General features: G+C 35.6%; 2 protein-coding genes across 11 annotated transcripts in view; one reads left to right on the top strand and one right to left on the bottom strand.

Annotated features, from left to right (window-relative positions):
- The window catches only part of LOC105833366, a 303,435-nt gene that overhangs the window by 224,785 nt on the left and 54,383 nt on the right, over positions 1 to 24,267 (bottom strand). For 8 of the 10 annotated variants that reach the window (XM_028194775.2, XM_036292848.1, XM_028194772.2 and 5 more), the window contains 3 exons: positions 6,853 to 6,945; positions 6,569 to 6,716; positions 6,316 to 6,476 (listed from right to left, as the gene is read on the bottom strand). The exons of 1 other annotated variant lie outside the window; for it this stretch is intronic. In XM_028194775.2, the coding sequence (XP_028050576.1) occupies positions 6,316 to 6,458 (143 nt within the window). In that variant the 5' untranslated portion in view covers positions 6,459 to 6,476; positions 6,569 to 6,716; positions 6,853 to 6,945. Of the gene's footprint in view, positions 1 to 5,116; positions 5,224 to 6,315; positions 6,477 to 6,568; positions 6,717 to 6,852; positions 6,946 to 24,267 lie in introns of those variants that run through there. One more of the 10 variants, XM_028194773.2, reaches the window with a different exon arrangement.
- On the top strand, positions 16,065 to 16,601 carry LOC105832699 (vicilin-like seed storage protein At2g18540). The gene has a single exon (XM_012673880.1). It carries the CDS (start codon positions 16,065 to 16,067, stop codon positions 16,599 to 16,601), a length of 537 nt encoding a protein of 178 aa, XP_012529334.1.

Here is a 24,267-nt window from a genome sequence, read left to right as displayed (position 1 = left end):
AAATACTAAATACCATCGTTAAAGATAATTGAGATGATTATCGATTATTGAGCGCAGCAGATGCCTCGCGGTGCTCGTGGTGCCTGCGAGCAGCGGTGAGTTGTGCCACCCCTGCTTACCTCTTGTATCCGATTCAGGAGACGTAAACTATTTCTTATTATATCTAGAAATCTAAGCTCTGGATAATTTTTTGCGAAAGAAAAAGTTGACTCAGAATATTACTAAGAATACGTCTATGCAAGGACATATAGTTATTTTGAATCACCCTGTATATATATATATATATATATATATATATATATCCGTGTAAATGTATTTTCAAACTCATTAAATTAAATTATATAATTATATTATCTTTATTATCAGAGTGTGCTATGTGCATATAGTGTAAATAATATAATTATGCAAATAGTTATTGCAGTTTAGACTTTATACTTTTCTCTTAATATTACATATTTTGTTATATTGTATTTGCAGTTTTAAACATTAAAAAAATATTTTGCTTTATATTAATCTATATTCGCATTTGTAACAATGAAAATGTACGTACGCACATACGTATATATATGCTACTTTTGTTATATATATTCATTTATACTTCATATCGTGTAATATGTTGAGTATTATGTAATTAAGATTTTTATGTTCTAATATAAAAATATACGCAGGAGAGACAGTTATTGAATGTGACGCGACTAAAGAAATAACGCAACTTCTAGCGCGGCGCCTATAGCACGAGATTATCTCGTTTTGCCAATAATTGAGAAAGATAGAACCCATATACACTGGCGCAAAAAAAAAACGAAACAAAATTTTTGGCCGATTTTTAGGCAATATTCAAAGTGATGCAACTTTGCGAAAAATCATTCAAATTACATGTACTTTTTTTTTAATTAAAGAGCAAAGACTCTAACTTGAAAATCCCTACGCAAAAGTTTAATTTGTTAAGTGCGAACCTTTTGTATCGCATGAAAACCAAACATGTGTTTTTTAATTGAAAAAAGTAAAAGTTTGTTATCATTTTGCACAAGTTTCTCGTTAAAATCTTGCTAATATTAATTCAGATTCTGAAAGTTCATTCTTTTCTAAGCAATTTAAAAAAAAAACATGTCAATACGATGTTTTTTGTTGATTGCACGCTAGTTTGAAATTTGCACTGCATTTTATGGTATTTTAGCAAGTAAATACGGTATTTTTTGAATATCATGAATTTTGCGTATCAATATGATATTGCACATTGATTTTATTCGTGTTGAACTCAATCATACCACTGTCATCAAAGTGACCCGACCTGCACCACGAGGAGAATGACGATCGGATTTTGTACATCATGTGGCTCTGAAATTCATCAGTGAAAATTTGTACTTACTGATCTGAATATAACGGATAGCTGACGCACCAATTTCACTGAAGTCAACAGAAGATCACATTCATCTATACTCATAAACCCACGCATACACATAAACATACATATACACATACTCATACATAAAAAGTAAAAGTTCAAATTTTATTTTAAAAAATCAGCCTTTTCAGGACCACATGATGTACAAAATCCGATCGTCATTTTCCACGTGGTGCAGATCGGGTCACTTTGATGATGGCGGTATGATTAAGTTAAACTCGAATAAAATTAATGTGCAATATCATATTAATACTCAAAATTTATGATATTCAAAAAATATTGTATTTATTCGCTAAAATGCAGTGCAAATTTCAAACTAGCGTGCAATCAACAAAAAACATTGTATCGACATGTTTTTTTTAAATTGCTTAGAAAAGAATAAACTTTCAGAATCTGAATTAATATTAGCAAGATTTAGATAACGAGAAACTTGTGCAAAATGATAACAAACTTTTACTTTTTTTAATTAAAAAACACGTTTGGTTTTCATGCGATACAAAAGGTTCGCACTTAACAAATCAAACTTTCGCGTAGGGATTCTCAAAGTAGAGTCTTTGCCCTTTAATTTAACAAAAGTACATGTAATTTGGATGATTTTTCGCAAAGTTGCATCACTTTGAATATTGCCTAAAAATCGGTCAAAAATTTTGTTTTGTTTTTTTTGCGCCAGTGTATTATTACATTTAGATGAATTTGGCTTTTATGCTCTTTAATTTTTGTTCTTACAAAATTTTCAAAATTAAAAAAAAAAGAGTGGGATAAATTAAAAAGTTTGAAATTTTTGGAAAATCTAAATATACTAATGAAAAGAGTATAAAATACCATAAAACTTTTGTATAATAATTGAGAATGATGGAACCCATATGTTATTATATATGGGTAGATTCAGCTTTTAATGCTCTTTAATTTTTGTCCTTACAAAATTTTTTAAATGTTGAAAAAAAGGGGTAAGGGTGGAATAAATTAAAAAATTTTAAAATTTAAAAAAACATAAATATACTATTGTAAAGAATATAAAATGCCATAAAACTTTCGTATAGAACATTTTTTCATAAACCTTGTATTTTCAAAGATATTCGCAAAAAATGAAAAAATGCGTCATTTTCGAGGGGTGGTTTCAACCCCTAAACGTTGAGATACGCCGCTAAAAAAAATATGGGTCTAATATTTTTTTATGTTCTACAACATATCCAAAGCTCATTAAAATCGGTGAGGGACAGTTCTGTCCGTTCCCTTGTAAGTGAAATAGAGTGCCAATAGTGCTCTCCTTTCGTTTTCATAAGCAGTTTTATGATCAGGTCAGATTAACTGTATTATAACGTTTTGAAAAAGAACTAAACTCGTGAGAGCTACAATTCCATTAATTTGGTAACATCTATATTAGCCACTGTTCCATATTTTAAATCGTTTCAAATATTTTTAAGTTCAGTAGAATTTAATACTTAGGTGTATAAGCGCCATATTGAATCCGCCATATTAAATTTGCAAATTCCGACTTTATACACGTGATCAGTGACTTAAAAATCTCCGAATAACAATTTAGCAATAACTGCGAGCAATTTTGTGTCATTTAGAACAAAGTACTTGAGTATATGGCTGCCACATTAAATGTCATTTTTAATTTTTAAGTTTTGACTTCAGATTCTTGACCAGCAATCTCAAAAACCCTTAAGTTATCAATTTCAAGCAGTTGCGAACAATTTGAGTCGCTTAAAATAACATACTTGGCCATCATATTCAATTTATTTTAAAGAATCACGCACACACATAAGAAGGAAATTGGCTATCCGTCAAATTGGCTGAAAATGCAGTAGTTGATGGCCCCCTAATCAAAATTCCCAATAGTCTGAGACCTAAAATCAACCATTATCGAGATAAATGGCGTCAAAGGTCATATATAGAACGCTGCTTAGTAAAGACCACTCGTGTATGTATGAGTATATACACTCAGTCAAAAAAAAAAAACGGTACACCTAAAATTTGTCAAAAAATCACTAAACTTCCAACAACGATAACTACGCAAGTAATAAAGATAGGAAGATTTTTAAAAAAAGAAATTAAAGCTTCAAATGTCTACTTAAAGAATCGATTCATTAAAATTTTGCGTAATAATTTTTTTCAAAATGGTGTATGACAAAGCGAGAGCATGCGAAATTGAAAAATATTGATCCGAGTTTGCGACAATCCATGGCGTGAGGCAAGTATCACAACTTAATTGGATAAAAAGCATGCGATAAAACAGAGTTTCCCCTTCAAAATGCTTTTTTACTCGTCACGATACGATGATTTTTCGCTGAGATATGCGCATTTGAATAAAAAAGCAGTTTTTTACTTTAAATGAGCACATCTCAGCGAAAAATCATCGTATCGAGACGAGTAAAAAAGCATTTTGAAGGGCAAACTGTTTGATCGCATGCTTTTTATCCAATTAAGTTGTGATACATACACATTTTTTACTGAGCAGCGCCCTATACATGATCTTTGATGCCATCTATATTGATAACGGTTGATTTTAGATCTCGGATCCATTGGAACTTTTGACCAGGAGGCTATGAACTACAATATATTACATTTTCAGCCAATTCGACAGGTAGCCAATTTCCCTTTTATGTGTGTGCATGTCCTTTTTAAATTTTGACTGCAGATTCTGGATAAGCGACCTCAAAAACCCTTGAGTGATTAATTTTAAGCCGTTGCAAACTATTTTCGTATTTTAATAAATAATATTGTTAAATAATCGTCATATTTCATAGATTGTTGTCGCCATATAGGATTTTTGCAAAAGGCCAGGTTGCATTTAAAGTATACATCAACACGAAGATTTAATTTAAGACTTCAATTTTGTATAAAGACTTGTCCTGATTGATGTGGGACGTCCCATGCATAACAATTTATACAGCTGTGACGACTGTCACTAGTCCTGGGGCCGAACACCCGCCCCACTACAAAGAAACTCGGCGTCTTAAGACGCCCTCCTCGAGAGTCTCCTTTGCCCCATGAGAAACCGCTCCCACCACGCGGCTGAGAGCGCGTGGGGATCGCCCCGGCGGGTATAAAAGCCGGGCGCGATCGAAACTGAACACCACTCCTGTCCTGTCGACAGAACAGGTCACTCGACCGCTTTGCTGCCTGGTACGCACCGGCATTCAACTTCCTTACCTCCGCCGACAAAGCTGGTCACTAGACCGTTCCGCCGCCAGGCGCACGCCGGCTTTCGGCTTCCTTACCTCCGCCGATGGAGCAAGTCATTAGATCGTTCCGCCGCCTGGCGCACACCGGCTTTCGACATCCTGACTATCGTTTAACCCCGCACCGCGGCCGCGAGCTAAGGTGCTGCGCATTAGCGCGCTCCCGTCCGAACGCCACTAGGTTCAGACTGTACATATTGTAAATAACCTTGTAAGTTAGGTCGTGCGTTTAGAATAAGACAACACGTAGGATAAGATTTCACCTAGACTAAGAATTGTATGTAAAGAGAAGGCTCTAATAAAGAGTTGTTAAATTCATATTGGCGTGCAAGTTGGCTTCCCCCCTTCTCCCGGATCCTGGCACCCGGCGAGCCTGTCCGAGGCGTTCGGGAAAGGCAAACCGTTACACAGCAAAGAAAAAACATCATTTAATGATGTTTTTATAAAATAAAATTTCTATCAAAACGTGATAATATAATGTACTACAGATAATAACACGTAATCGTTTTATAACTAAACGTACTTCCAAATATCAAATAATTTTGTAACGACAGACATTGCGTTGCGTTTCATCATGGCTTTTAAAAATATTCACTACACCATTAATTAAATGCCCAATATCTTTTTTTCCTGAAACATATATATAAATTTCCATTTAAGTGATGATTCATTAAAAATATGTATGTGGGTAAAAATGACGTTTATTTATTAATAGTGCAAATAATTTAGCTTGCAAGAAATGGACGGCGTATGGCAAAATTTTATTCTAATGTCTTCGAAAATGTTGAGAAAATACCTAACAAAGTCAAATCCGTTAAGGGGTTAGTGGCAGTCAGTAACTTTGAAAAAATTTTTCAATTTTGCTATTTTCTAAAAGTAGGACATTTCAAGAATATTCCCTGAAAGTTTCAAGCTAATCTGATTAAAAGAAACGGAGTTATAGAGCTGTAACGATTGCTCTGTTCGGAGCAGGTAGCCCGGCGCACCGCGGCAGCTGCTCTCTGCTTTTATTAGAAATATTGGTATGTGTGTATACCTGCATTGATATTTTAGAAGCGACTCTGTCAGAAGAAGGTACTCTGTACGGCCTTGGAATAGACTCAGTGTAAGTTAAAAAAAAATTTTTTTAACTCAATCAAATTAGAACTTGAAACTTTAAATGCGTTTTTCTCGAAACAGCATTTTTCAAATAGGTAAGTAAGATTGCTAAAAAACAGCTCAACGTATAGCTGTAAAATTTTAAAGACTTCTTTTGCACATAATTAGGAGAACCCTGATCAAAGGATTTTTTATTTTCTTATATACTTTTTTTTATTGTCAAAATAAACGCTTCTTTTTTAGGTAAAAATTGAGTTTTTACTTTCAAGGTCCGCCATTTTGTTTCCAATTAATTTTTTCCAAAATCCTTCGATCAGGGACCCGCCAAACTAATATATTTACTAAATTTATCCATATTTTTGTTTACAGATAATCCAGTCCCGAGAAATCTTGCTCACCAAAAGCCACCTTTTTTAAAAGGCCGTCCATTGGCTGTTATGCCTGAACAAATGAATATTTTTGCATGAAAATTTTTGTAGACGTTCCTTAAAACTTACATTATAATACATTAAAATTGTTTTAATTAAAAATATAAATATGTCACCAAAAAAAATCCCAAAAAGTGCGTTTTTTTAGCCTGCTAACTGCCACTAACCCCTTAATATATTGTAAAGATTTTGTTACCCTCGCTCGCGCAGACGTGCCAGTACTACGGCAAATATGCAAAATTCTTGTAACATTATATAGGCATCAATACATTTGGGACAATCTTCAGCGTCGTGCTGCAGCTTGTTGCACAGCTGCAAGTAGTTTGAAAGTAACAGCATCACGTATATTTCTTGTATCTGAAACAATAAACGATCTTTTCTTTCCGTTTTGACATCACTGATCAGTAAAAATTAAATAATACAGATAGTAAAAAAAATTTATCACTTACACTGGAGATACTGGTAATCGTTCAGTTTATGTTCGATCAATACCTGATAATAAATGTTCCTCATCATTTAAAACTGTACAAATAACTTAAATGCTTGCTTGTAGACAAACGTACTTATATTCTTCTCAATTAAGACTTTTGAGCTTTCCTACAGAAAAACAAAGTTAAGTTCTCTAATTAAAATACATAAATTTATTTCACTAAATAAAAAACTATATAATACATAATAATACTAAATAATTAACAATTCTTATTTAAATTTTAAATGTAACAATTATATTAACCTTAGTGACATTTTTGTCAGACATGTCAGCACAATAAATGCTCCTTATCAGAAGTAAAAAATTTATCCTGGTCTCTTCTAGTCTTAAGGTCACCTGAATAAAATGCAAAAGAAAACTCTTAGTATATTTACATATGTTACACATTTAACTTTGTACATTTATATATTTATTTCTGCTAATTCAAATTAGATCAGTTTTTGTATAAGAAGTTTTTGGGGTCGCTGATTACGAATCTGAAATCTTTGAAAAATTCAAAATAGCAGCTCCAACATGGCCGCGAAGATTTACAATAAAAAAGCACCTAAAATTGTGAGAGACAAAGGAACTCACAATAAAAAACCATCCCGAATTGTGAGAGGTGAGGAAACTTACAATAACAAAAAGCACCGCAATTTGTAAAAAAAACAGAGAACGAACAATAATAAACTGTACCCCGATTTGTTATTAAATTTTTTTATTTCGGAGTATACTTTTAAACTCATCACCACTGCTAAGGATAGTTTATGGCATTTTATTATAGTTAGAGGTGGTTTTTTTCTAAGAGAATTTTTCGCACATATTCTTGACGTTATTCTAAAACATGTACATAAAATAAAAATAGATGTTTGTGTTGCAAGTGCGGAAAATCGAATATTTCCAACGAATGCGTTCACCCGCACGAGTGGAAATAAATGATTTGCACGAGTAACACATTCTATTTTTTGTTACGAGTGTGTACAAAATAACGGAGACGAGAGGTGATTCAGAGCGGAAGGTAGAGGGTTTAGAACAAAGAACGAAAAGTCTGCGGGTTTGAATTCTCGGCAAGTAAAAAAACTATTTCTATGTAATTTTAAATAAATTATTTTAAGGGGATGCTGGAGTCGTTTGTTTTACCGATTAAACGCTAATTACTTTCGGATACGCTTTACTCTTAATCGATTTCATATAACTGTAAATTCTTCTCCAGAATTAATGTATAGACAATAATAAAAAATGGGTAATAACAATTTCATGTAAAAAACAAAAAAAATTACAAAATTATACTTTTGACCAATCGTCTCGTGACTTTAATCTGTAACACTAAGTTTTAAAGACTTTATACGTACAAAATAACTATTATACACCCTTGTCATTACAAGAAAGAATAATAATGTGCTTTCAGAAATAAGCTAGAAGCTTTTAGTATAAGAGAATAATGTATCTGAATATTTCATATGTATGTGTGAGTACGGATTCAGAAGAGTCGATAAGTAGAATAATAAAAAAACAATTGTTCTCGATATAAAATCCAATTCACAGATTGATATTAATATGTACTTTAATTCTGGAAAAGAATTTCCAAATCTATAAAAAAAATATTGTGACGTGACAGCCGCAGGCTGCTGTCCGTCACAAGACCCTGAGGGCCTTTACGCATTAACATCACGCAGGCCCTGCGTCCTCCCGCTCGGGACGCAAAAGCGTGTTATCTCGTATTTTTGTGTGTGTGACGTCCCACGTGCTGTCCGTTCAATTAATTGTTAAGATTTTTGCGAGCGCTGTACCGCGGGTGCGGCGGAGATCGGTGGCTCTGAAGATCTCGTTGTAATTTTTGGACGTCTCGTCTCGACGGAGAACTTTCCCGGAGGTCGCAGAGTGAATGGACATCGAGGGAGTAAAAGAAGACCCTTTCTAAGCGGGGGTCCGCAGGTAATGCCGCCCTTATCTTGCCTACCGTTTGTGCCATTTGAGAATTTCGATACTGCCGCCGAATCACGCTTTCAGGATCCAGCGACGGCGCGCGAAGCCGGCATCCCAACGGGGCGACTACAGACCCGATACCGCAGGAAGTCCGGCGAAAGGATCGCGACAGCTTATGATCAGCCAACGCCCCGTCGAGGAGGAAATAACGCCCTGGTGGCGGAGGATGCGCCCGGCAAGGAGAGAAGAGACGGCCGCGGAAGGGGGCGCCAGGATTCTCGTGCCCGGGGCCCCTAATTATCGACCGCCATGCTTGGATTGATCAGCCGGCGACAACGTGGGCATCGCGCTCTGCGCGAAAATCGATTTTCGGGAAATCAGCCAATAAGGGCCCGGAGTGCCGGGGGCAAGGTGGGGCGCGCCGCCGAGCGGCTCCCGCGAGATCCAGGATTCCTCACTCGTGCTACGGGCGTACAGAATATACTGTGCGTGTGTTCCGGAATCCCGAGCCAAGATCTGTAAGAGAGGACGCAGGAGCCGAGATCATCTCGACCCGGAGGAAGCAAGCGAGAGAGAAGCGACGTGGTGAGACGAGCGTCAAAATATTGTAAAGCCACCGATTTCGCGGGTTGGGCGAGCCGCGGGAGAGTCGCGTAGTTATCGTTGTATTTTCCGACTTGTTAAATAAAGCCACGAGCTCGCGGAATTGTCGGAGCATCGTTGTCTCGCCCGATCACGCCCGCCCACGTGATTTCGCTCCGTGCTGTGCATTTCGTGTTATCATCGCGTTGCGTGTGCGTCCCGACCCGCAGCCGAGTCAATCGTAATTTCGTCCGGTCGTCGTGTCATGAGTTATTCCCGTGTTGTAAATTGTCGCGCCTTGGTAAATTATCGTTAATACTGTGTAATTTGGTCGATCGCATTTTTGTCGCGAGCCTTTCGGTAATTGCGCTCTGGTAATAATCGATGTAATCGTCTTGAACCGCCTGGTTGGCGAGTGAATAATAATTATTACTCGCGAGATTCGTTAGCGCGCGGGAGAACACGAGTCCGTCGCGTGCCGCGCGGGCTCGGAGTTACGGTTCGTCCCGTTCGCCCTTGACGAAGTTGTCATCCTATCGAGAGTTTGGCGTCCTCCAACAACGCCGGGTCAAGCGTAGACAAGCTGGAGAATTCCCGCGTACGCACAATAACCCGCTCGTCAAGCATCCCGTTTTCGCGATATACGATACCCAACGGTCGTCAGCTGGTAACGCGCGCGAGCCATCGCCACTCTACAGAGCCGTTTAACCTTGTAATATCTACGATCAAATACAATTGTTAATTTTCTTTGTTACATTAATGTTGTGTCAATGATTCTCTCGCCTTCCCGATTCCATCCGCCCGCGCCGAACCTCCCCCTCTGCCATTTGAGAGCTGAGTAGCTGGATATCGGAGCCGCTAATGCCCCGGTCGCCTAGCGTGCGCCCGTCTTTCCCACGATTCTGTTACCGTAACGTTCATTAGCGATTTGGTGGACACAGAGTGGTACGCTTAACGTACCTGGCGCCCAACTAAGCATTGCAGTAAAAAATTTCGCGGAGGCAGTCGCCCCGACACCCGGGCGGCTCAGGGCCGCGACCAGGGACGGAGGCAAAGTTGGCCGTCGCTCGTGAGCACGGTTACAATATATACAAAATCTCATTAATGATGTACACAAATAAGTACATTATCCCCCGATCAAGTTTGAAAGGCACCCCAAATTAAAAATTTAGTTTTGTAACTAAATGTGTATGATCAGGCATCTATCGTCAAAACTTTCGACTTTTTACTTTGAAAGCATGCTTGTTTTTTTATATCAAGTTGTTATATTCATTAACGTTCATTACTGCAAAGTTGCACTGCTCGACTTTTAACGCGGTTTTACGATAACGCGTAATAACATTGAAGTCTGTGCAATACGAATCAACAGGATATTCGTTTAAGGTTAGGTTCGTTTAAAACCGAACAAATTCATTCAAAAGCGTCAAAAGTTATCATAGAGCGTGATAAAAAGTTTGTAACAATCGGTAATTTTTGCAAAAATTTTCAAGAATTACCATATGCGTGTCAAGAAATGACGTATCTGTGACGCGAGTGTCAGAATGAAGAAAAAGCTGTGACAAAATAATTGATCAGGCGGGATTTCGGAGGAATAATCGTACGGAAATCATTTCCGCACGACTTTTCCGCACAGTTGATCGGTGGGGAAATGAGTTGCTTGTAGTAAAAAATCGCCCATGCATAATCAGCGATTTTCTAATCGGTAAAGGGCCACGGAAAAAACCGTTTTCGATGCAAATGTAACAAAAAGTAAATTTGCTTTCAATTAAGTCATTTATCGTTTTTCAGCAATTTTTGCACTTCTTGACAGGATGTAAAGAGGTGCGATTTGCATACTCGCCGAACTTTTTGTAAACAGATCCATCTTTCCTCTTTAAATTAAAACCATAACCATGTCAATATTTTTATTTTTACAGAAATTAAAATTTTTTTAAAGTAGGGTAGACGTATATATCCCACTGGTCATTAAAAGGTTAATACAAAAAAATAAAAGAATTTCTTAATAACAATATTAACTTGGTGTAATTTTTTACAATCTCCATGCTGGTGCGAAGTGCGCACCGCATATTCAAAAATCTTAGAATACAATTCTTACATAAAGTCAAAGTAATTAATTCGTTAATATCAATAAACTAAACTAATAAACAATTTAATTTTTATGTTAACAAGTATCTATAAAATCTAGTCTCCTCAAAAAAACTACGACAAATAACACCTCAGTCAATATTCAAACTTGGATCTCCCTAAAATCTTCCGTGCAAATGTTTTATTATTTCAACTCGGTAGTTGAATAATAATAATATGCCTCGGTAGGCATATTATTCGCAATAACCAATATATTTTAATATAGTTCTTCAGGCAAAATAAATATACACTAATAAGATGAATATTGGATTGACATGTAATTAATACACAAATAAGCGAATGCTATTTCTCAGTTAAGGTTATTTCTGATGCCTAATAACATTAATGTAACTTTTTTTAATTTTTAACTTCTGCAAACTGCGCGCCGCATATTCGACAATCTTGAACCACAATCCTTACATAAAATTGGAATAATTAATTCATAAATTAAATAAAACGATTTTTTTCATCGAGAGCTTATACGTCATTTACTTTAAGTAAAGCATTGATATTATATATCATATTTATGAAACTTTCGTCAAATAGGATAGACTTTGCTTCACAGGTTTTATGTTGTCAAGATCATAATATAAATGTTTGTTGTCAAAACTATTAAACTATTCGTTTAATTTGTACATTAATAATTCCGGCTTTATGTAACAGTTGTGTTTCAACACCTACAATTATACTGCGCACAGTTCGTACAAATTAAAAATTGTAAAAATTCGCAAACGTAAAAATGTTCGTATAAATTGGAGATTGTAAAAATTATCGGAATGTAAAAGCTATCTATTAAAAACTATCGCAAGTAAAAAATGACATTTTTATTATATTTTAGATAAAAATGCCGAATAGGGGACCCAGCTCCAATGACCTTAAGATATGTTGTTAAGATCATGACCCTGAGTAATGTATAAAAGATTTTATCCGTCGCTCATTGTTTATTAGAAAGTTATAAACACAAGAAGTTTTATGAATTACATGTAATTTTCCAAAACTACATGTTTATAAAGATAACGTTTTGCATATAAAATCATGAAATTATGATATAGAGAACGCGTAAACGGGGGAGGGTTCTACCCCTCCCCCCTGCATCTCCTCCCCGTAATTCTTCCTAACTCTAACTCTACCAATTTTATGTTGCTGTTTGGTTAATACAAAAACATTGGAAACGAACAGCGTGGATCTTGTTGTAAAAAATTGCAAACCTATATATCATAAACTTTAGTCAAATAGAATAGAACTTGCTTCACAGGTTTATGTTTATGTTCGCAGAAAATTAGCAACGGCTAAAACCTTTTATACATTACTCAGGGTCATGATCTTGATAACATATAAACCTGCAAACATAAACATAAACCTGTGAAGCAAAGTCTACCCTATTTGACTAAAGTTTCATAAATACGATATATATATCAATGCTTTACGTAAAGTAAATGACGTCCACGCTTGTACTGTACCAATGTACCATATGGGTTTGCGATTTCCACGCCAAACAAGATCCACGCTTTCCAATGTCTTCGCCATTAACCAAATAGCGACATAAAATTGGTTGGGTTAGAATTAGGAAAAATTACGGGGAAAAGGTGCAGAAGGAGAGACAGAGTCCTTCCTCCGCCCACGCGTTCTCCATACCATATAACTTCACGACTTTTCATGCAAAACGTGATCCTTATAAACATGTAGTTTTGGAAAAGGGACAATGGATTTTTGGTAATATTGAAAGAGACATTAATAGAGTATTTATATTATGTGTGCCAAACCGATGTTCTGAAACGTTATTACCTATTATCCAAATACCTATTTATCAAATATATGTTGCATCTAATTCTATAATTCATACCGATAAATGGCGTGCATACAATGGTTTAGATCAATACAATATTTACATACACAAAACAGTTTATCATTCTGTTAATTTTGTGGATTCAGTAACTGGAACTTACACACAAAATATAGAAAGATTGTGGAGAAAAATGCGAGAAACGTTCCTCGTTATGGCATACGTAATTATTATTTTACAAATTATCTTGCAAAATTTTTATTTAAAAAAACGTATGAGTATGATAAACGTATTGACATGTTTTTCAATATAATGAGTTCAATATATCCATTAAATGCATTAAACACACACACACACACACACACACACACACACACACACACACACACACACACACACACACACACACACACACACACACACACACACACACACACACACACACACACACACACACACACACACACACACACACACACACACACACACACACACACACACACACACACACACACACACACACACACACACACACACACACACACACACACGTTAAATAAAATCTTATATATACATATATATACATATGTATATACGTATGTATATACATAAAACGTTATATAAACTTCTTGTGTTTATAATTTTCTAACAAACAATAAGCGACAGCTAAAACCTTTTATACATTACTCAAGGTTATGATCTTAACAACATATGTCAAGGTCATTGCAGCTGAGTCCGCTATTCAGCATTTTTACCACTTCTTATATTAATTACTATCGATCCAATATTCAACTTATTATAATATTTATATTTTTGTTTTGTATCTGAAACATAGCATTAGCATTAAGTTAAAATTTCTTATTTCGTGATAAAAAACAAAAAAAAGTAAGAAAGAGAAAAAAGAGGAGACAAAGATGGAGAAAAAAATAAGAAAAGAAGAAAGAAAAAGAAGAGAATGGAGAAAGAGGAAAGAAATAGGGAAAAAGGAATAAAAAAGAAAAAGAGAGAGAAAGAGTGGCAGGAGGGAGGAAGAGAAGGGGAGGGAATAGGAAAAAGGGAGAAAAAGAAGAAAGAAGAAGAAAGAAAGAAATCTAATAAAAATTATTTTATTTCGTACAGGAAATCTGAAAATTTTCGACATAGCGCCTGCATAAAGGGAGAACGAACCAAACTGAGTAAAAAAGTCCTCTACCATTTTGCAATTGTCGCAATAGTTAGGTTAGCAAGATAGCGGACGCGCGTCCGCAATCGCCAGGAAGTTTATAACTTCTCGCTGGGCGGTCTTATCTTGTCTCGTGCTGCCACGCGCTTGCCGGTTTAACGGTAGGCCGGGCAAAATGGCTATTCTTTCTTAATTAATAACTCGTGATCTATTGCGACAATTGCAGAATGATAAAGAACTTTTCTATTCAGTTTAGTCCATTCTATCTCTATGTAAGCACTATCGAACATTTTCTAACTGCCTGTATATTATCAAATCATTATACCATCGTGATTATTCACTAATGTTCTCATCGTCATGTAATCATATTTGCACAATTTTTTCTTAATGGATAAAATAATAATTTGTAAAATATTTAATCCTAGAATGCCAGTCATGAATCTGAGAAACTCTGACAAGAATTTTAACTTCCTAACAATTTAGGATAATTTTAATTTTCAATGTTAACAGCATATATATTGTAAAAAAAAAACTTTTGTTCCGAGAATATGTTTACGCGATACTGTTATTCGATTTATTTCATAATTATATGTAGTGTATATTTAAAAAATTGTTGAGGATTCTTCAGACACTATCTGACATCCATGTTTAAAATTAAGCAGATTCTTTCATTCTTTTTATTTTTTGTGAATAAGTTTTTTAATTTGTTCTTAAAAATCAAGTATCATAATTTAATTACTCCTGTCGAGCCGGTCCCCTTACCATGCAAAAATTAAGAAACAAAAAAAAACAATGTAAACATTACGTTTGACCTGACTCAAATATATTCAACAAATAGCGCACAACGTTTCGACCGTTGGTTTCGGTCCTTATTAAATGCTTAGATACGTAAAAATTAAGCGGTACACATTTTGAGTTATAATATGCCTAGATATCATTTAAAAGGCAATATAAACAAAGTAAATTACAAAAGAGTTGTCCTAAAAATATAAATCAATAATAACATTTACAAGAGAGGAAAATGGCGCGGATAAGAGTAGAGGTATTAAGGCTATTCTACAATTGCGTAAGCGTGGTCGTAAGTGGTTGTAAGAGTGTTGTAAGGCGTCGTTGTAAAGCGGTACTTCCGGTTGTAGAGCGTGTTGTGGAAGATGGTTGAATTTCATCTTTCATGACTACAACAGATGTAAACGTAAGAGCCAACCAATCAGAGTGCTGTTCACGTCATCATGCCGCACACCGCCATAACTTACTGCACTCTGATCGGTTGTTGTAATCAAGTTTACAACGTATCTTTACTCTATTGTAGATTGATCCGTTGTAAAATATTTATGATTACTACTACTCCTACTCCTACAACCTTACGCTTACGCAATTGTAGAATAGCCTTTACGGAAAGCTCCGGCGTGAAAGGTGATGTGCAGGTGGAAAGTGAGAGAGAGGAAAGAAAGAAGTGGAAATGCGGGAAGAGAAGATCGGGAAACGAACGGGTAATTGGAGGGAAGTGAAAAGAAGACGGAGGTGAGAAGATATGAGGATGGAAGTGTCGGGGAATCTATCGGAGTAGCGAGAGGCAGGAAAGACGGAGGCAGTGAACGAGAAGAAGAGGTCAGAGAGAGGGCGCTAGAGAGATAGGAGAGTATCGATGGAGAAAAAAAGAGGAGTGACGGAAAACAGATGGCGGTGCGGGCGCAGTGATGCAGTAACGAAGACGTAAAGAGGAAGAAAAGCGTCATCTGGTAGAAAGAGGAGAGTGGCAGTGTAAAAGCAGAGTAAAGTTGGAGAGAGCATCAGGGCAGGATGGTAGCGTGTTTGGGAACACGGAGTTCCGCATACGTGGTCCATCGATGGTACGTGACGCTAGATGTAAATTCGTCCATCGATGGTACGTGACGCTAGATGCTGAAGGGAGAGAAAGTGCCGGATACAGAGGAGAGGAATAGTGGTGAAAAGAGAGAAGTAGGGGGGAAAGTGAAGATGGAAAAACTGGGAAAAAAGTTAAGAAAATTGAGGTGGGAAGTGACAAGGGGGCTGAAGGAAGTTAGAGAGAGGTTAAGAGGCTTGGAAGAGAGGTTAGAGGCGCTGGAAGAAGGACTGAGACGGGAAGAAGAGGAAGCAGGAGAGAAGGAGGAGAGGAGTATGCGGAAAGCAAGAGGAAGAAGCAATGGAAAGGAGGAAATTCAGCAGGACGGTGACGAAGAAAAGAGAGAGATGAGAAAGAAGAGGGACGGACAGGACGATAGAAGAGAACGAAGGGGGAAGGGAGACAAACAGTCGAATGGAGAGAAGAGGGAAGAGAAGATGGGGGATGGCGAGAACGGGAGAAGAGAAGAAAGAGGAGAGGAAGGGAAGAAGCGGAAGGACAGATGCGAGGAGAGCTGGTGGCAGGAGATGAGAAGAAGAGAAGGAGAGGCGAGGGAGCGAGGAGAAAAGTGAGAAGGAAGGAAGCAGCCAGGATGATAGGAAAGGAGGGAGGACAGGCAGGAGCTGGCAGAGAGGAGAAGAGCGCAAGGACAGCAGAGGAGGAAGACGGGGAAAGGAATGGGGATAGTGGCGGTAAAAGGGGGAGGGAGGTAGAAGCATGGAAAAGGTGGAAAGGGAAATGGAGAAAAGGATGAGAGAAAGAGCGGAGAAAGAAGGGTGGAAAAGGGTGAGAGGAGCAGAGAGGGAGAGAAGAATAAGGGAGGTGAGAAGAAACATAATGTGGAGGGGAGTGGAGGGGAGGAAGTGATAGAAAGGCGATAATAGAAGGGATCATAAAGAGGGAAATGGGAAGAGAGATAGAGATAGGAATGGTGGGGGAAAGAGGGATGATAGTGGTGATTACGGAGGTGGTGAGAGAAGAGGATAGAGACTGGTTGTTAGAGAGGAGGGCCGAGATTAAGAGTCGCTGGGAGGTGAGATTAAATGAGGATTTGACAATGGAGGAGAGAAAAATCAGGTGGAGGATGCTGGAAAGGGCAAATGAGGAAGAATAAGGGAAAGAAAGTTGACGTAGGGAATAGAAGTATGTGGGGTGGAATGGGTGTGGAATAAAAGGAAAGAAAAGCGGGAAATAGGCGAGGGAGAAGAAAAGGAGGAAGGAAATTAAAGGGGAGAAAAAATGGAGGGGGAGGAGGAGGAAAGAGAGTAGCGGTATATTTTATATTTTGTGTTTTATGTTCTTCTTAGGAAGAGACAGAGGATAGAGGGAGAGAGACATGGAAAAGAAAGAAGACTAGGATAGAAGGAGATGGTAAGACAGAGAGAGCGAAGAAGAACAGAGAGAAACAGAAGAGAAAGAGGCCCACTGAGATGTGAACGGAAAGAGAATGGGAAAGAGGAAACCAAAGAGAAGAGGCGATGGAAAAGGAAAGAGGAAAATGATGGAGGAAGAATCAGAGAGGAAGAAGTAAAGATTCGGGGAAAGGGGGGCGTGCGGGGAGGGGTGGGGGGTACTAGTATGTAAGAGTCGCATAAGGCCAGGTCGGGTCGGAAAGAAAGAGGGTTGTAATATGTAAACGTTTCGGGTACTCTCCGTAGTACAAAAGCGCCATTGTAACTCCACTCAGGAAAGCAATAAACCTTATTATTATTAATAACATTTACAAATCAAAAGTGTGGTCAAGTTTGTGTAACAAAAAATAATAAATGATACGTTAAAGTCTAATGTGTGTTTCCTTCGAGATCTGAGGCTCGACTAAACGGCGGTGCGGAGTCTAACGGTAAAAATATATAAATAAACAAACAAAGATACCTAACATCAGATACAATCGATATCTTTAAACGCCTATGCCGATTTAATTATTTTGTCATAAATTCCAGTTAACCCTCTGACTGCACACTGGGTTAGCCACACCCAGGCCGATTTTCAAACGTGCGCCATTTTATAACAAGCAGTAGTGGAGAGATGGAACATGGGGGAGAAAAAAAGTTAAGTGTCCCTTTTACCTTATGCGTGCTTGATCATTACTCTCTTAGTGCTTGCAGTAGCGTGAATGGAAATTCAATTCTGGGTGTGATACACCCAGTGTGCAGCAAACGTTACAAAATTGTGCATAACGCAAATTTGAAATGTAAGTAAAAGTAATTGCATTCAACTATAAATTACTTTTTTTTAAATAAACCAAGTGAAAAAACATTAATAAAGTATATTTTCGTGTATGACAAATTAATTTTCGTACACGAAAAAAAATTACTCTCAAATTGCAACTTATGTATTTAAATTAACGCGATCCTTGTTTCATATGTAAGCAACAATATATAATCTTCTTACAAGGGGCTTTACGGGTCATAGGTCATCGATTTTTTTCATACTTATAGAATTTGAAGATCAGTACCCGGACTTTAATTTCCTAAAGCAATATGATGCACTTCTTAAAAATACTCGAGAAAATCGATTTTGAAGATTTCCGATATCTTTAAGTACAGAAAATTTTAACCTCTCGTCAGAACCGCTCGTAGCCGAGCGCACAGAGCTCTAGTTTCGTAAGCGCAGAGTCGCTGGTTCGATTCTCGCTGGTCCCAATTTTTTTTTAATAAGTCAATGCAGTTTTTTTTTAAATCCTATATCTTAACATTTATCAAGTTAAAATGCTTATTAATTATTAAATATTTATTCGTTATATTTTAAATAAAAATTAACATCTTTTTATTTTTATTTAACGGTAAAATACGAATAGCACAGCATCTGCTCTCTCGGAACCCTTACTTCTCCCACTTTTTGCAAAGCTGTTCTTTGTTCACGACTAGATACGAAAGAATGAGGATCGACCAGGATTGACTTACAATAAACTCGACTTGTAAACTCCGACTAACGTGTTAAAGATACAGCGTAAAATGTAAGCGATAAAATAACTGAATATTATTTGTACATATTATTTTTGCATTTAACAATAAGACGTTTTCCATTTTTGTACCAAATTTTAATTTATTATAAATATTCGAATTTTCAAGCAAATGGCTATTAAAAATAAAATGTTAATTTTTATTTAAAAAATAACGAATAAATATTTAATAATTAATTAGTATTTCAATTTGATAAATGTTAAGATATAGGATTTTAAAAAAACTCGATTAACTTATTAAAAAAAAATTGGGGCCAGAGCAAGAATCAAACCAGCGACTCCGCGCTTATGAAACTAGAGCTCTGTGCGCTCGGCTACGAGCGGCTCTAACGATAAATTAAAATTTTCTGTACTTAAAGATATCGGAAATCTTCAAAATCGATTTTCTCGAGTATTTTCGAAAAGCGCATCGTACTGCTTTAGGAAATTGAAGTCCAAGTACTGATCTTCAAATCCTATAAGTATGAAAAAAATCGATGACCCATGACCCCTAAGGTTAGAATTTGAAAATCTTGAATTTCAAAATATTATAATCTTATTTCAATACTATAAGTATTATTTTAAAAATATGATACAATTGTTTTGATAATTTTAGTCTAAAAAAATTATAAACTTCGATTTAAACATGTAGTATCTTTATCCGATATTTTTTTCTTTTGCATTCAAGAAAATTATTCTTAAGTAACAAAAATATTATTTTCTTGGTTAAACTATATAACATTTTGAAATAAATCTTCGTTCAAGTAAATCTTTTTAATTTAACAAAAATATTCCCTTATTTTCTGTATATGTTTCTAGAAAAGTAAATACACGGAAGAGTGGATAGTTGAACTTTCATTTCTTTATATTTGAGTTAAATAAACAATAAGTAATAATGAAAACAATAATTGTTGTCGTTTTATTCACAAATATATCGATGATTTCGATTTTAGGGTATTGACCGTCAGATCAAAAAATAGTGAATATTCATATCTTAAAAAAATATACTTTTTGGTACAAATAAAAAAATTAATAATAAATTCTTAAAATATAACTTTTCAGCTTTAAAAATTATCATAATTTGAAGTATTTTTTCTTTTTTTTCTACAAAATGCAGCCGTTTGAAAAAAAAATTTTTTATGCAAAATTTTTTTATTTATTCTGTCTGTCTATTGAATATATCTCTTTCCAGTTTATACATACGACTTTCTAACCTATTTTATCACAATTCTAAGAAATTTTCCTTAGGATTAAAAAAAAATGGATTGAAATTCGTCGATTTTTGCCCGAAATACAAATCGTCAAAGTTTCCCGGGTGTCGTACACCCATGTGTGCAATAAACGTAACTTTTTAATAGTGTGCAGTCGGAGAATTAAGTTTTCATTATTTTTTTGTAAATTAATGGTATGCTCATGTTTTTTGATAAAAAATGTTTCAGCTATTTTATGCTTCCTTGTAACGCATTCTTTATGCAGTATAATCGGTTGAGACCATTTAAACTCATGACCACAAGATACCAGGTATTTACTAATAACGGAGTGGTTGCTAACATCTTTTGTTATATTCCGATGGTGTTCCTTGATGCGCGTAGACACGTGTCCCTTAGTTTGTCCGATATATATCGCATCACATTGATCACATTCAATTTTGTACACTAGTTGCATTTGTTTCGTAGTATTTAATGAATCTTTACCGCGTTTAATGATACAATCAAGTTTTTTAAGAATAGTGTACAGACTGTTCAATTTTACACCTTTTAGAATACGCTTGATGTTATCGCTTAGCTCTTTAATGTACGGGATGGCAACAAATTGTTTTAAATTAACCTCATTATGTACATTGTTATTCCTATCATGGTGGTTGAGAGCTTTAATACACAAACCAACGTGTTTATCGATCATACTAGTAGGGTAATTGTTGTTAACTAATATTCTTTTAACTTCTAGTATGTTTTCTGAATGGATCTCGTTTGTAAGCGAGTAATATAGCTCTATCAACAAGATTATTAATTGTGTTAATTTTGTATCTTGTTGGATGGTTGGGAAAAAAATTCATATACGGACCCGAAAACGTTGGCTTACGGTACCAATTAGTTTCACGAAACGTTGATTTCGTTCGATGTCACAGCATTGTTTACGAACATTCCTACACAATTAGTTCTAAACTCTATTACAAATAAATAGCAATATATCTCTACAAAAACTTCACTGTCATTATAGCAATTTCTATTTGCAATAAAACTGATATTGGAATCGACGAGTTTTTCATTCAATGGCGAGATATATGAATAGATCTTCGGCAGTCCAATGGGATCTCCGCTCTCTCCTATACTAGCCGATATGGTCATAGATGATTTGGAAACACACTGTATAAAACAGTTACCGTTTCATATCAAAATGTTCTATAGATATGTTGATGATATTTTCGCTATTATACCGACAGCAAAAGTTATGATATGCGCACTGTGTTCAATTGTTATCATCACCGATTACAGTTTACATATGAAATCGAAAAAGAAAATGCACTGAATTTTTTAGATACTATTGTTATACGCGATGGTAGCATTCTCATTACTAATCGGTACCGTAAGCCAATGTTTTCGGGTCGGTACATGAAGTTCTTTTCCAACCATCTAACAAAATACAAAATTAACACAATTAATAATCTTGTTGATAGAGCTATATTACTCGCTCACAAACGAGATCCATTCAGAAAACATACTAGAAAAGTTAAAAGAATATTAGTTAACAATAATTACCCTACTAGTATGATCGATAAACACGTTGGTTTGCGTATTAAAGCTTTCAACCACCATGATAAGAATAACAATGTACATAATGAGGTTAATTTAAAGCAATTTGTTGCCATCCCGTACATTAAAGAGCTAAACGATAACATCAAGCGTATTCTAAAAAGTGTAAAATTGAACAGTCTGTACACTATTCTTAAAAAACTCGATTGTATCATTAAACGCGGTAAAGATTCATTAGATACTACGAAACAAACGCAACTAGTGTACAAAATCGAATGTGATCAATGTGATGCGGTATACAGAGTGTTACAAAAGCATCGGATTTGCTTAGCACCATGCGATAGAGAATGAAAATCCAAGAAGAAATGTTTAATACTATTTTTTGATGCGGTAAATAGTTTCGCCTTAATTCATCATTGTAATAAGTCAATAAGCGCGGAGGTACAAGAGAAAGTCAGTGACGGAGAATGCGTGAAGTTGACCTTTTGTTATTAAAAATTAAAAAATGCTTCTAATGCTAATAATTATCGATAAAATTCTTTGGAAGGCTACCAAAATTTTCAATAGAACTGTCGGTTACCGAGAAATATTTCCATTTTGACGGGACTTAAAAAATTTTCGAATTTGTATCTTCAACTAAAGAAATTTTTTATTTCGCAGCTTACAGCTTCGGGTGCTAATAATTATCGATAAAATTCTTCAGGCGGCTACCAGAACTGCCGATTACCAAAAAAATTTTTACCGCTATAGCCCACCAAACACCAAGTTACATGTAACGTACCTGTTAATTGTAATTTCTTACTCAACAATATAATTGTAATATAATACGTGTGTTATATTGCAATTATATTATTGAGTGAGAAATTACAACTAACAAGCACGTTACATGTAACTTTGTGTTTGCTGGGAGGACTTATAAAGATTTGTCTATCAGGCAAAGTAAGAAAAAATTCAATGGTAATTAAATTTACTTATTATAAAACGATAAAACATTATAACAAGTGCTTCTTATAACAAGTGCTCAAAGTGTCCACCATTAGCTTCCAAACATTTAATTGCTCTATTTATGACACTTTCTGTGGCATGTTAAATGTGGTATCGTTGTACATTATTAAACGCTATTTGTATTTGCTCCTCCAATTCGGCCTGCGTTTCTACGCAATTAATTTAATTATAGCATTTGTAACCTGCATAATGTGCTGGACATCCATCATGCAATGTTGCGTCGAAATAACGGCATATCGTCGATAGCAACAGGAGGCAAAATAGTAAATTTTACAACTCATCGCGCAAAAATTCCATGTAATTGAGACCGTTTATCGTTTCCGGTAAAAATCGGCAGTTCTGGCAGCCGCCTGAAGAATTCTATCGATAATTATTAGCACTCAAAGCTGTAAGCTGCGGAATAAAAAATTTCTTTAGTTGAAGATACAAATTCGAAAATTTTCTAAGTCCCGTCTAAATGGAAATATTTCTCGGTAACCTACAGTTCTATTGAAAATTTTGGTAGCCTTCCAAAGAATTTTATCGATAATTATTGGCATTAAAAGCATTTTTTAATTTTTAATAACAAGGAGTCAACTTCACGCATTCTCCGTCACTGAATTTCTCTTGTACCTTCGCGCTTATTGACTTATTACAATGATGAATTAAGACGAAACTATTTACCGCATCAAAAAATAACATTAGACATTTTTTCTTCAATTTCCATTCTCTATCGCATGGTGCTAAGCAAATCCGATGCTTTTGCAACACCCTGTATATCGGACAAACTAAGAGACACGTGTCTATGCGCATCAAGGAACACCAACGGGATATAACAAAAGATGTTAGCAACCACTCCGTTATTAGTAAATACCGGGTATCTTGTGGTCATGAGTTTAAATGGTCTCAACCGATTATACTGCATAAAGAATGCGTTACAAGGAAGCATAAAATAGCTGAAACATGTTTTATCAAAAAACATAAGCATACCATTAATTTACAAAAAGATACTGAAAACTTAACTGGAATTTATGACAAAATAATTAAATCGGCATAGGCGTTTAAAGATATCAATTGTATCTGATGTTAGGTATCTTTGTTTGTTTATATATATTTTTACCGTTAGACTCCGCACCGCCGTTTAGTCAAGCCTCACATCTCAAAGGAAACACACACATTAGACTTCAACGTATCCAATCATTTATTATTTTTTGTTACACAAACTTGACCACACTTTTGATTTGTAAACGTTATTATTGATTTATATTTTTAGGACAGCTCTTCTGTAATTTACTTCGTTTATATTGTCTTTTAAATGATATCTAGACACATTATAACTCAAAATGTGTACCACTTAATTTTTACGTATCTAAGCACTTGATAAGGACCAAAACCAACGTCGAAACGTTGTTGCGCTATTTGTTGAATATATTTGAGGCCAGTCAGGTCAAATGTAATAATTACATTGTTTTTTTCTTTTGTAATCACTGGCAAATAAATAATCATTTTATTTAAAAAACAAATGTGTTACAAATAAAAATTTTTAAGCTCATTATTCTG

The sequence above is a fragment of the Monomorium pharaonis genome, chromosome 10, assembly GCF_013373865.1.
Source record: "Monomorium pharaonis isolate MP-MQ-018 chromosome 10, ASM1337386v2, whole genome shotgun sequence".
NCBI classification, from domain to species: Eukaryota; Metazoa; Arthropoda; class Insecta; order Hymenoptera; family Formicidae; genus Monomorium; species Monomorium pharaonis.
Note: the sequence above shows the minus strand (reverse complement) of the source record. Positions and strands in the feature narration are given on the sequence as shown.

Coding starts and splice junctions, on each gene's coding strand:
- LOC105832699 (XM_012673880.1), top strand. CDS start 16,065: ATGCTGAAGGGAGAGAAAGTGCCGGATACAGAGGAGAGGAATAGTGGT.